This window comes from Physcomitrium patens, chromosome 10 (genome assembly GCF_059467195.1).
Source record: "Physcomitrium patens ecotype Gransden chromosome 10, ASM5946719v1, whole genome shotgun sequence".
Taxonomy (NCBI): domain Eukaryota; kingdom Viridiplantae; phylum Streptophyta; class Bryopsida; order Funariales; family Funariaceae; genus Physcomitrium; species Physcomitrium patens.
Genome location: NC_143419.1, coordinates 11,269,926 through 11,282,797, shown reverse-complemented (window position 1 = coordinate 11,282,797; position 12,872 = coordinate 11,269,926). Strand labels below are relative to the sequence as shown.

Sequence of the window (12,872 nt, the reverse complement as noted above, 5' to 3'; positions counted from 1 at the left end):
TCTATAGATGGATTATATCTTTTTAACCATAAAAGTCCTAAAATGGTAGGTTTGAATGATGTTTTAATAATTTTAAATACTATTTTGCTACTATAATCTTCAAATGATATTTCTAGGAGTAAGATCTCATGAGTAACATTTTTCGAAGATGAAAATTGACCATCTATTATTTCTACATGTACAAATTTTAACTTTTGTATTAGAAATGTTTTACAAAGTTTGATAAATTCTTTATCCAAAAAACAAGTAGATACTCTTGAATCTTATAAGACATTTATTGAAATTGACACTTCTTCAATGGATCAAAAAATAAAGATATAGTAAAACAACAATCAGGTTGGATAGAAAAAAAAAGAGCCTTGATGAACTTGACGTATTGAAATGTCTTATCGTAAAGTCTCTATTGTGACTAAGCCTCTTTATTTTCTTAAAAAATCACATTCCTAATCTTGATTGTATGTTATTATTTCAAATATTTTTTAGATTGTGGCCTTCTTCATCACAATACAAGCATAGGCTTTATTGAAATTGACACTTCTTCTCTTCTACAATAAGAGGTTTGAATCATATTACATTAATTTTCATATTTTGATTCTAAAATATTGAAGCAATGTATTTTTTGAAGCAATAAAGTAAAAAAATTTAATACATTGCTTTGTCAAAGTCTACAAGCATTAATCTTGATGTCATTGAAATAATTGTTTATCACACTTGATAGCTTAGCTAGTAACTTCATTAAGTATTTGAAGATTAGGTAATAATAATAATAGATCTTTCACATTGTCTCTTAGTCCTTAATAGAATTAGTTCATAAGAGCTTAATCATTTCAATTGATGATATAAGCCAATTGCCTAAAATCAGATGGATAAATTGATACAAAGTGTGATTTTTGATGTAATGAATAAAACTTTATTGTTGCCTATTAGACCTTATTATGTTCTCCAAATGCCTCCACAATTACTTCTAAAAAAATCTTTGAAGTTGCTCAAGATTAGAGATTTTTTTTCAAATAAAAGAACAAACTAAGATAAAGCTTGTCTTGTGAGTAAGGTTCGAACTAAACTAACTTACAACTCCTGTCTTGGATAGCATTCAAGTTATAAAAAATTTATCAATTGAATTTGGTTAACAAATCCTTGAAACTTGAAGCATGTGTGATCAAAATTTTATAAAAGATTAATTCCAAGTTCCTTATGCTATTAAATAGATGACTTTTTTTTATTGATGTATAGCTGCTAGTACCTCCTTGAATGTAGAAGCTTGAAGAAGTGATTGCATCACAAGTTAAAATGCTTCAAGACTTACATCACTACAAAATCTTACAAAAAATTCTTCAATTTTAACAATTCTATAAGATAAAGCATTCAATATGTTCATAATGATATCTAACTATCACAGATATACTCATGCAAGCTAGTAATTACATATACAAATAGGTGGAAGTAAGTAAAAGTATATAAAAGTAAGTTAATTCTATAGTATTTAATATCGAAGCTTCCTAGAAGCTTCATAGATGCTGCTTCGACTTCATAGGTGTCTTTAATTGACTTATTGGATTAGAAACGTGGTCAACAAGTTGGCCATGTGTCACACATGTTAGCTTGAAGATCAAGCTAACTATGTGGCCCACACATAGAAAAACTTGCCTTATAAGTCAAGGCATGTGTCCTACAAAGTCAACACATATTGGAGGTCCTATAGAACGTCGCCACATAGCCCCTAGTTAGATAGTATATATAGAAACAAGAGTGAAGCCTTCTTCACTTTTGTCAACTCCTTTCTTGCTTCCAATCTAGTTTCAAGGGTCTCTAGTTTTCTTGTCTTTTGGCAATAGCCATTCCAGTTTCTCTTTCAATATATATACTTGTTTCTTTATATTTTATTACCTTTCTTTGAGTGAAGGCTCACTTGACTGAATTACTTTTTCATTGAATTCTTGTCCTTGATAGATTGATAAGAATACACCTACAATATCAAAGCTTTGTCTAATCTTGATTAAGAGTGGATTATCCCTTTTTCTTGATAAGATATAAGCATATTAGAAGTTACGGATTACCCTCTTCTAAACTGATATTGTCTTTAGTATTTTCTTTGTTCTCAAGTCCTCTCTTCTATTTGTCTTAAGCGATATTAGACATCTTCTCTTTTTTAAGTGTTATCATGGTAGAACTTATTGAAATGAAGAGTGTAATGGCACAAATGGAAGAGCAATTGAGGGAGTTAATGCTTGCGATGCATCAACTCAATTTACCACCACAAGGAGCAACAAGATTGGCAAGAAGTGAAGATATAGAAATGGTTGGAGCTGCTTTAACATCTGCACCAAACCATGTCCTTTCTCCTATGGTGGAACGTCCTTCCAGTGTTAGAGAATCAAGAATTGCCCTACCCCAGAAGTTTGATGGCATCAAATCTAAGTTTTGAGGATTTATCAATCAAGTGCAACTTGTGATTGAACTTCAACCCCAAAGCTATCCAACTCCAGGATCGCAAGTTAGATTCATTGGTATGCTTCTTTCAGGTTTAGCACTATTGTAGATTTCATTTTTTCTTGAACGACAAGATCCAATATTGGATAATCTAGAGGCTTTTTTAGTGGAGTTTCGATCCATGTATGGAGAACATGATGCAATTCATGTTGCAACCAATAAGATCCGTACTTTACGACAAAGTAATCGATTAGTAACATTGTATGCTTCACAATTTCAACAACTTGTAACTGATATCAAGTGAGATGATGTTGTATTTATTAGCCAATTTCTCTACGGATTACAATATGAGGTAAAAAAATTAATGCTCAACTTATTTGATCCTCAAACATTGAGTCAAGCAATTGACTTTGCTGTGAAGTACGACAATTGCCTTTTTAAATTTCAATCTGAGAATCGTACAAGTGAACCTCAACGTTACTATAATTCAATGGCAACACCAATACCTCTTCAACACATACATTCGGAAGTAGAGGATATACAAATTGATGCAACACCTTTCAAACCTCTTACTAAGCAAGAAAAGACTGATCGTCATCAAGAAGGATTATGTTTATATTGTGGAGAATCAAAGCACACTGCTCAACATTGTCCATAGAAACAACGCAATTACAAAATGAGGAGTATGGCTATGAAAGAAGATAATATGTCAAAAAATAAGTTTTTCTAGCTACAATAGGGACCGTGCGGCTAGAACCTTATACATCATCTAAAAAAGGTCCTATTCTCTCCTCAGAGCCCTCTTCTTGTTTTACATTAAATGTTATTTTATGACCTAAACATTACAAAGCCTCTGCCTTGTTAGATTCAGGAGCCTCAGCATGTTTTTTAGATGAAGAATTTACTAAAAGACATAACATATCTTTAGTAAAGAAAACTAAACCTGTTCATGTAGAAGTCATAGATGGTCGTCCATTGTCTTCTGGAGATATTACTCATGAAACCCTTCCTATAGAAGTAATAATCAATGATTATAATAACTTTGTAGTATTTGATATCATTAGATCTCCCTCTAATCTAGTCATTTTAGGTTTATCGTGGTTAGAAAAATACAACCTTCAAATAGATTAGATTTTTCAAACTCTTACTTTTTCTAAAAGTATAACTAACAGTGTAGTTAATCAAGTAGAGAGTCATAAATCGAGTTCAATTAAATCCATATTTATAGGTACAAAAGCTTTCTTGCATGCTGCTATGAAAGAATCACCATATATTATTTATGCCACACATGTTTCTATTGGTGAAAAGTCTTCAAGTGGCATCCCAAGCCAATATCAAGAATTTTAAGATGTATTCAAAAAAAAGAATGCGGATACACTTCCGGAACATCGTCCCTATGATTGCTCAATTGACCTTTAAGAAGGAGCACAACCACCATTTGGACCAATCTACAGTTTATCACAAAATGAGTTGACTGAATTCAAGGAGTATATTGAAGAAAATCTAGCCAAGAATTTCATACGTCATTCTAAATCTCCAGCAGGAGCTCCAATTCTATTTGTGAAGAAAAAAGATGGATCATTGCGGATGTGTGTTGATTATTAAGGACTCAACAAGATTACCATGAAGAACAGGTATCCACTACCTTTAATATCTGGACTTCTTGATCAGCTGAATCAAGCTAAGATCTATACAAAAATAGATCTCCGGGGAGCATACAATCTAGTATGCATCAAAGAAGGAGATGAATGGAAGATTACTTTTTGAACTAGATATGGACATTTTGAATACAACATCAAGCCTTTTGGACTTACAAATGCACCAGCAGCTTTTCAACATCTAATGAATGATGTTTTTCAAGATTTTTTTGATGATTTTGTGGTCTATTATCTAGATGACATCTTGATCTATTCTAAGAATCCAAAAGAACATAAACTTCATGTTCATCATGTGTTACAAAAATTAAGAGATGCAGGACTCTATGCCAAGATAGAAAAGTGTATATTCCATACTACTCAAGTTGATTTTTTAGATTACATCATTTCAAATGATGGACTTATGATGGATCCTAAAAAAATTCAAACTATTATAGATTTGATGATTCCAAAAACAGTAAGAGATGTCCAATGCTTTTTGAGATTTGCCAACTACTATCGGATCTTCATCAAAGACTTCTCTTGAATTGCAGCTCTTCTTATACGTTTGACTTGTAAAGATAAACTCTAATGGAATCAAGAAGCGGAAGTTGTTTTTGAAACTTTGAAGACAGCGTTTGTTTCTGTACCAATCTTGTATTGTGTTGATTTTTCCAAAGCATTCTTTATGGAAACAGACGCATCAGACTTTGCTCTAGGTGTGATATCACAAATGGGAACAGATGACAAACTTCATCCAGTAGCCTTTCATTCAAGAAAATTCTCAGCAATAGAAATCAATTATAAGATCCATGACAAGGAACTTCTTGCAATTGTAGATTCTTTTCAAGAATGGCATCATTATCTAGAAGGCGCTTCCAGTCCAGTCACCGTATATACGGATCACAAGAACCTCGAGTATTTCATGTTAGCACGTGTATTAAATTATCGTCAAGCTTGTTGGAGCATATCTTTATTAAGATTCGAGTTCATCATCACTTATCGGTCAAAAAAACAACAAGGTTTATCCGATGCCTTGTCTAGACGTTCTTATCTTGTACCAAAAGAAAGAGATGCAGCTTTTGAGCAACAAAGAATGGTTCTCTTGAAGCCGGAGCAATTTCATCTTCAAGCAATAAAATCAACATTGACTATTGATTTAACTTTTCTTAAGCAAGTCCAGTTAAGTATGTCTTCAGATCCTCTTGTTCATGATATCAAGAATAATTCTTCTAAATCTCATGATCCCTCTAAATTTGAATTCAAGAATAATCTACTCTATTTCAAATGATGCCTATATGTTCTGGAAGGAGAAGCACGTTTACGTATTGTTCAAGTTCATCACAACTTCTCAACAACAAGATATTTTGGATATAATAAGACTTTGGAGCTAATATCTAGGGATTTTTGGTGGCCTCAAATGTGAAAGGCAGTCAAAGATTTTGTACAATCATTTGATGTTTGCTCAAGATCAAAAACTCCTCGTCATCGACCTTTTGGACTTCTTCAGCCATTACCCATTCTAGAACAACCATGGTCTTCTATTTCTATAGACTTCATCATGGATCTTCCAATCTCAAGTTCTTATGACTCTATATTCGTGATAGTAGATCGTTTTACCAAGATGGCATATTTTGTACCATATACAAAATCTATTACATGTGAAGAAATAGCTAAGCTCTTTCTTGACAATATCTATCGCTATCATGGATTACCCAAGGATATTATATCAGATAGGGAAACTCAATTTGTATCAAGATTTTGGCGGACTCTTTTCAAGATTCTAAAAGTGGATATAAAATTATCTTCGACATTCCATCTTTAATCCGATGGACAAACGGAGCGTGTTAATCAAGTTTTGGAGCAATATTTAAGATGTATCATTAACTACCAACAAGATGATTGGACAACTCTTTTGCCATTGGTAGAGTTTGCTTATAATAACATGGTATTGAAGGCTGGGACCATTTTCTATTACTGCATAAATCAATCCACTTGCATATTGTTTATATCTATTGGAGTCAATAAAAATCCATCCAGTATTCCATGTGTCTCTTCTTGAACCATACAAGATAGTGGACATACCAAGAAGATGACAAGCTCCACCTCCTCCTATAGAAGTGGACAATAATAAAGAGCTTGAAGTAGAAGAAGTCTTAGATTCAAGGCGACGCTGAAATAAATTGGAATATCTTGTCCATTGGCGCGGATATGATATTAGTGAATGCACATGGGAGCCAATAAAGAATCTTGCAAATGCAACAAAGGCGGTGGAGTCTTTTCATCGATGACATCCATCAAAATCAAGATAAAAACCTTCTTTATAAAAGAAACAACATCTAAGTAAGATAACATTCTACTTTCAATCCTTGTTTGTAGCTTCTTTGTAGTTGTGGTGCTTAGGAGATGGAGAACCAACAACCAGCGAATTCGACTCAAGAGCCTTCATTTGCTGACCTGCTAGACAAGACATTACGATTATCACAACCTTCAAGATGACGCAATCGAGATGAAGATCTTTAAGAACGACATGTTCTTTCTCGAATAGATGGCGAGATACAACGCGTTTGGTGTCACGATTTAGGAAAGGACTCCCAATGTTTGGTGATTTTACTAGAGGTAGGAACAACTCCTCATGGTATTGCAAATGTTCTATTCAAAGGAAGTTATGAAAGCCTCAACAATGATCAAATAACTGGGTGGTCTTCCCGCCCTAGTATGGAACACTACAGATGGTTGAGAGGCCCTATCAATCATCTTCGAAGAGAACAAAGATCAGAGTATGTGGCGAATATAATTCGTCGCATCATAGATTTTCTCAACATATGATGATCGCTCCTCGTGAAACTCGTCTCTAGTAGGAAGAGTAATGTCACGGACATACTCATGTAAGCTAGTAATTACATATACAAAGAGGTGGAAGTAAGTAAAAGTATATAAAAGTAAGTTAATTCTATAGTATTTAATATCGAAGCTTCTTAGAAGCTTCATAGATGCTGCTTTGACTTCATAGGTATCTTTAATTGACTTTTTGGATTAGAAACGTGGTCAAAAAGTTGGCCATGTGCCATACATGTTGTTAGCTTGAAGATCAAGCTAACTATGTGGCCCACACATAGAAAAACTTGCCTTATAAGTCAAGGCATGTGTCCTACAAAGTCAACACATATTGGAGGTCCTATAGAACATCGCCATGTAGCCTCTAGTTAGATAGTATATATAGAGACAAGAGTGAAGCCTTCTTCACTCTTATCAACTCCTTTCTTGCTTCCAGTCTAATTTCAAGGGTCTCTAGTTTTCTTGTCTTTTGGCAATAGCCATTCCAGTTTCTCTTTCAATATACATACTTGTTTATTTATATTTTGTTACCTTTCTTTGAGTGAAGGCTCACTTGTCTGAATTACTTTTTCATCGAGTTCTTATCCTTGACACTAAATTGGACTTAGTAGATTCAACCATACTATCATCTTTATGTCCAAGCATCTTGAAAGAAGAAAAAAAAATAAAAAAAAAATAAAAAATCTAAACTATACTAATTTAAAATAAGGAAATTTGCAACTTCTAAAGTACTTAGATACCTTCAAGAAGAGAGATAATCTACTCTCTATCAAAAAATCAAGCTCGAGTATTGATAGGAAGGTAGTCTTGATAAATTGTCATGGATATATTATATAAAAGATCAAATAAGAAGTTGAACAAAAGAATTTTAACAAAAAAAAGTAGCATGAACTTTATTAAACCAAATGAGTACAAGATCAATACCAAGAGAAGTGAGCTAAAGTTCTCAGAGATGTATTGTCGAGAGTGAGGATTTCCTTAGCCTTCATTCTAATATATATTAGATTTAAGAAGCTTCTCAAGAAATTTGTGTGTTTCTTACAGACAAAAAAACCTTAGGATTCCTCTTTGACAAGTTCCTTAATCCTCCTATAACTTTTTAGAATGTGTTGAAGTATTCTAAAAATCTTCTAAAATCTTCTAAAATATTCTAAAAATCATTTTAGAACCATCTATTTGAATATTCTAAAAATATTTTTAAAATCTTCTTATTAAATGTTTGTAATATCAAATGAACTATACTTAATATATATGAGTGGTCAAAATTAACATCATTATGAAATGAATTACGTAACCTTACATCTTTAATTATACTTAATATATTTTATTCTTCAAGCTTAATATCTTTTTCAAATGAACTTGATAACATTACATCTTTAACTACAATTTATATATATATGTGTGTGTATGCTTAAAATTAAGATAATTACAAAATGGACTAGAAAACTATATGTCTTTAATTATATTTAGTATATCTTCATGCTTAAGCTTGACATTATTATTAAATAAATTAGGTTATCTTACATCTTTGACTATACTTAGTATATCCTATTGCTGAAGCTTAACAGCTTTATGAAATTAACTAAGCAACCTTATATCTTTGAATACATTTAAAATATATGAGTATTTAAGCTTATCATTGCTAAATAAACTAAATAATTTTATATCTTTGACTACACTTGGAATAGATTTTTGCTCAAGCTTGACATCATTTCCAAATGAATTAGGCTACCTTACATCTTTTAATATGCTTCATATATCTAATTGCTCAAAATCGACATCAATTCCAAACAAACTAAGCAATCTTACAAATTTGACTAAATTAAATGTATCTTAGTGCTTCAACTAAATATTATTACTAAATAAATTAAACAATCTTACATCTTTTATTATACTTATTATATTATAATATTTAAGCTTGATATTATTGTCTTATGAACCAAGTATTCCTATATCTTTGACTATACTTCATATATTCTATTCTTCTAGCTTCTTATTATTTCCAAAAATATTTTTCAACCTTATGTCTTTGACTAGACTTAATATATCTTGGTATTGAAGCTTAATGTTATTATTAAATGAAGTGAACAGCTTTTATATCTTTTACTATATCAAACATATTATATATTCAAACTTATTATTATTTCTAAATAAATGAAAAAAACTTACATCTTCGATTATATTTCATTATTCTAATACAAGTTTTAAAACTTTGCCAAATATATTATACAAGTTTATATCTTTGACTATATTATATTTTTTTTTAGTAATCTAATTTAATACTATTATCAAATAAATTAAAAAACTTCATAACTTTAAAAATAATTGATAAATTATAATTAAAAATTTTAATATAATTAAAAAATAGATTTTAAAATTGTAAAATTTAATATATTTATAACATGTCTTAATTATAAATTTTAATAATATTATTAAATATATTAAATACTTTTGGATCTTTGGTCACAATTTATGTATGTGAATACTTTAAACTTATTAAAAACTTAATATCTTTTAAAAATATACCTAATAATCTTCCATCTTTCAATTATTTAGTATCTTTAGGTACTTAAAATAGACCATTTTTTTAGATAGATCGGACAACTTTATATCTTTGTTTATAATAAAAATACTAAAATGTTTATATTTAGAATATTTATAAATATTTATTAGACTTAGATAAATAAAATTAAATAAAAGTGAATAGAAATATATAATGTAAATAGTATTTTCTTCAAAACAAAATCTAAACTAATACTAAAAAAGTATTTTTTAATTAAAAAATAAAAGTCATAAAGTCTAATAATTTAATAGAATTTGATTTAAAATTTACAAAAATTATGTAGATATAAAGAATCATACCACAAAAATTATTTTAAAAAATAACGAGAAATCTAAGTGGTTTGAAAAAATAATTATCTACCATATTATCAAAAATTGGTATATAATTATTTACATATTCAATGCAATTGATTAAAACTATCATAAATATATAAAACAATATATAATCAAGGATATTTTTAACTATAATTAAATAAAAACAAATAAAATTTTAATAATTTTTTAATTATATTTATTTTTTTAATAAATAAATAAGTGTGTATATATATATATTATAGAAAAAAAAATTGGTCCATTAAGCCATCCACAATTATAATTGTACATATAAGTGAGATACAATTTTATAAAATTTATGACAAAGTCATCTTAACAAAAAAAAAAAAAAAAAAAAAAAAGAATAAGAAATTAATGTTCTTGGTATAAACAAAATAAAAATAAAAACACAATGGTTTCATTATAAAAAAAAAATCAACTGATTACTCATTTTAAAATTAAAACTAGAAGCAACCTTGTGTGGCTTTGTGTATTTCTACCAATATTTTTTACATATTATGTTCTACTCTCATCATTCCACTTTAACAAGTTGAATCTATATTGTTGATCTCATTTCTTTTTTCTTTTTAAACAAGTTATCTAATTACTAAAGCTCTTAATCCAACTCTTTTTCATTAAATGCAAAATATATCTACACAATTCGTACAATAGGAGACAACAAGGTGGAAAAAAAGGACCAAAAATTGTTCAAAAATAGTTGAGTAAAAACTCATAAAAAGCCACATTTATCTTCACAAGAATATGTAGCAGTTGATTCAATATCTTTTTGACTCACTTTTTGTGGAGATAAATGTGGCTAAGGTGCAAATTTTTTCCTCAAGCGCATCTACCTCCACCCATATCTTCCTCTCATAGCCTCGATACAAAAATTAAAACCACAAGCCTCTGATTTGGTCTTACAGAATCTCTCACGTTCCATTCTTCTCCACTGTTTTCTTGTTCTACCCACCGCGGGCCCAGCCGCACCACGACGCTGGCTGACGCTGGTAGCGGCGTGTTTGAGAAGCGAGACCTATCGCCGTGGGGTCTAGCGAGGCCAAACCTCGGCGCCGCGAAGGAGGCGAAGCGTGATAACGGGTCAACGGATGCCGGAGAGAAATATAGCACCGTGCAGTCGAACCAGCAGTGGTTTACATAATCTGAAACTGAAGATGAAAGTCTTCCAGTCAGCTGAACTTAGCGCTATATGCAAGTTTCACCTCCAACTCGTCAAAACAGAACGACTAGTCTACAAGATCTGATGTCACAAGTAGGAGCTGGAGTGTGATTTACACAAGGCTTTTCCTAAAACATCCTCACACTATACTTGCTTTACAATGTCGGATTCTCCTTCGGGTCTGAATTCTTGAACTGAGTTTACTTATGTTTGACAAATCTAGCATTCAGCTCATTGTAGAGTCAAAAGAAATATTGGATTGGTTTCGCTAACCTTCAGCGCAGACACATTGGAGGAGTATCACCTGTACTGTCTTCATTTCACTCACGTGTCCCTTGCCGATGAAATGAGGGCGTACATCAATCTCGGAATTGGTTTTCACACCACATGTCCCTGTGCAATTTCAAATGACGCTTAGAACATAGACATTGATTTGGTATGTCTTCCTTTCAACAAAGAACCTGTCCCGAGAATTTATTTTGAACCCTTTTCTTATTTCTCTCTCTCGAAATAATATTTATTTATTTATTTATTTACCATGGAAAATCACTATAGCCTGCTTTGATGTCGACAGAATTATTTTTGATCTTTACAGTTTAGCGTTTGATTTGAAGGAAAAAGAATAATAACTAATCGCTCTAAATTAACCGTACAAAGCGCTACAATGCTCTGGTGGGGAATAATCTGTGAGGAAAGAGGTATATATCTATCAACTCTAGGACTATTGAAGAAGCAAATGAACCGTGTAAATCGCTTTTAAAAACTTTGTTGAGTAGCTATGGTATTACGTTCGGCAGCAAGAACTGTCAGCTATTGCTAGTCGATACAACATACTTTTTGGCAGCAGCCACAATTTGGAGAGCGTCCCCTGCTTTGATGCCCGCGTAGTTGACCAGATCTTGTTCAGTTGCCAGCTTCAGATCATCAATAGTGTAATAGTGGTTGTTGAGAAGCCGCACCAGGCAATCGCTAGCGCGTTCGTAGCCAAAACCCTCAATTCCTTTCAAGAACACCCATGTTGGATTCCGGACGGGCGTAGGAGTCCTCGCTGGCAATCCCTTCAACAGCTCTTCACACTTCTGGAGGTTGGCGGGGTCTGCTACAGCAAGATATGCGTGGTACTGAACAAAAACAAAACCGCGATATGAGGCCTCCATCCAAATCAGACATCAAGTTTAGACAACATTCTGATTTGTCCATCCACTCAGGCTTGTGAACGAATGCGGTAAAGACTAAGGCTAGAAAAAGATACGCCTCATTCACGAATACAATGGACAGGTTTTCAATCTTGCTCATGAGCACAATCGTATCTATAACTTCCCAAGTTTTCTCCTACCAGAATACGAATGCGAACACGCAAAACACGAGTGTTCACTTGCAAGAACAGGACGAGGTAAGGCAACAGAATTCGAATTGCAGAACAGTACCGACATCATCGCGAACAGAAGAACCAAAGTCGAAGGAATGGTCTGCACTCGTTCCACAAGGCTTCCAAGGTTTCAAGAGTTATGCGTCGGGGGGTCACGAGAAGTCAAGAGCACCACTTTAACTGAGACAACTTGATCGCAGCGCACTCCGAAACCTCAACAAAGTGGGTTATACTTCTGCATCAAAACCAACTGTTCAAAAGTCCTCTCCACAGCAATCCAGCGATGCAAGCGAGAGGAATTTTTTTCTACTCGTGACAAGGATATCCAGGAGCTCGGGGATATGAGTGAGTACCCAAACGATCCATTACAGGTCTTATGTAAGCCCATGCTCACATGTCGCTAGCGACGCAGATGCTCAGTCTATAGCTTACTAGGCAAGGCAGAGGTAATATTTGACCGAACAAGTGGGGAAAAAATTCTTCTCTACAACGGGATTATCTTTAGTACAAAAAATTGTTTCTAAAGTGGAAAGTAACAAATATAATATTT

The 12,872-nt window shown here is 32.3% G+C and overlaps 1 protein-coding gene across 3 annotated transcripts; it reads right to left on the bottom strand.

The window, feature by feature from the left end:
- Nucleotides 1-10,460: 10,460 nt before the first annotated feature.
- On the bottom strand, nt 10,461-12,661 carry LOC112287445 (uncharacterized). 3 transcript variants are annotated; one of them, XR_002971271.3, is made up of 4 exons: nt 12,381-12,661; nt 11,788-12,074; nt 11,227-11,346; nt 10,461-10,942 (listed from the first exon to the last, which is right to left on the bottom strand). XR_002971271.3 is itself a non-coding variant. In XM_024530426.3 (3 exons), exons 1-3 carry the CDS (start codon nt 12,387-12,389, stop codon nt 11,313-11,315), a joined length of 330 nt encoding a protein of 109 aa, XP_024386194.1. In that variant the 5' UTR covers nt 12,390-12,523; the 3' UTR covers nt 11,162-11,312. The 3 variants fall into 3 exon arrangements, 1 of the variants encoding a protein (XP_024386194.1); XR_002971272.3 differs by having other exon boundaries at nt 10,461-10,936; nt 12,381-12,523; XM_024530426.3 differs by lacking the exon at nt 10,461-10,942 and having other exon boundaries at nt 11,162-11,346; nt 12,381-12,523.
- Nucleotides 12,662-12,872: the final 211 nt, after the last annotated feature.

What these genes read in the sequence shown, in the direction of transcription:
- LOC112287445 (XM_024530426.3), bottom strand. An exon ending in ATTGTGGCTGCTGCCAAAAA is followed by an intron (nt 11,347 to 11,787) that starts GTATGTTGTATC and finishes GAAATTGCACAG; the next exon opens with GGACATGTGGTGTGAAAACC.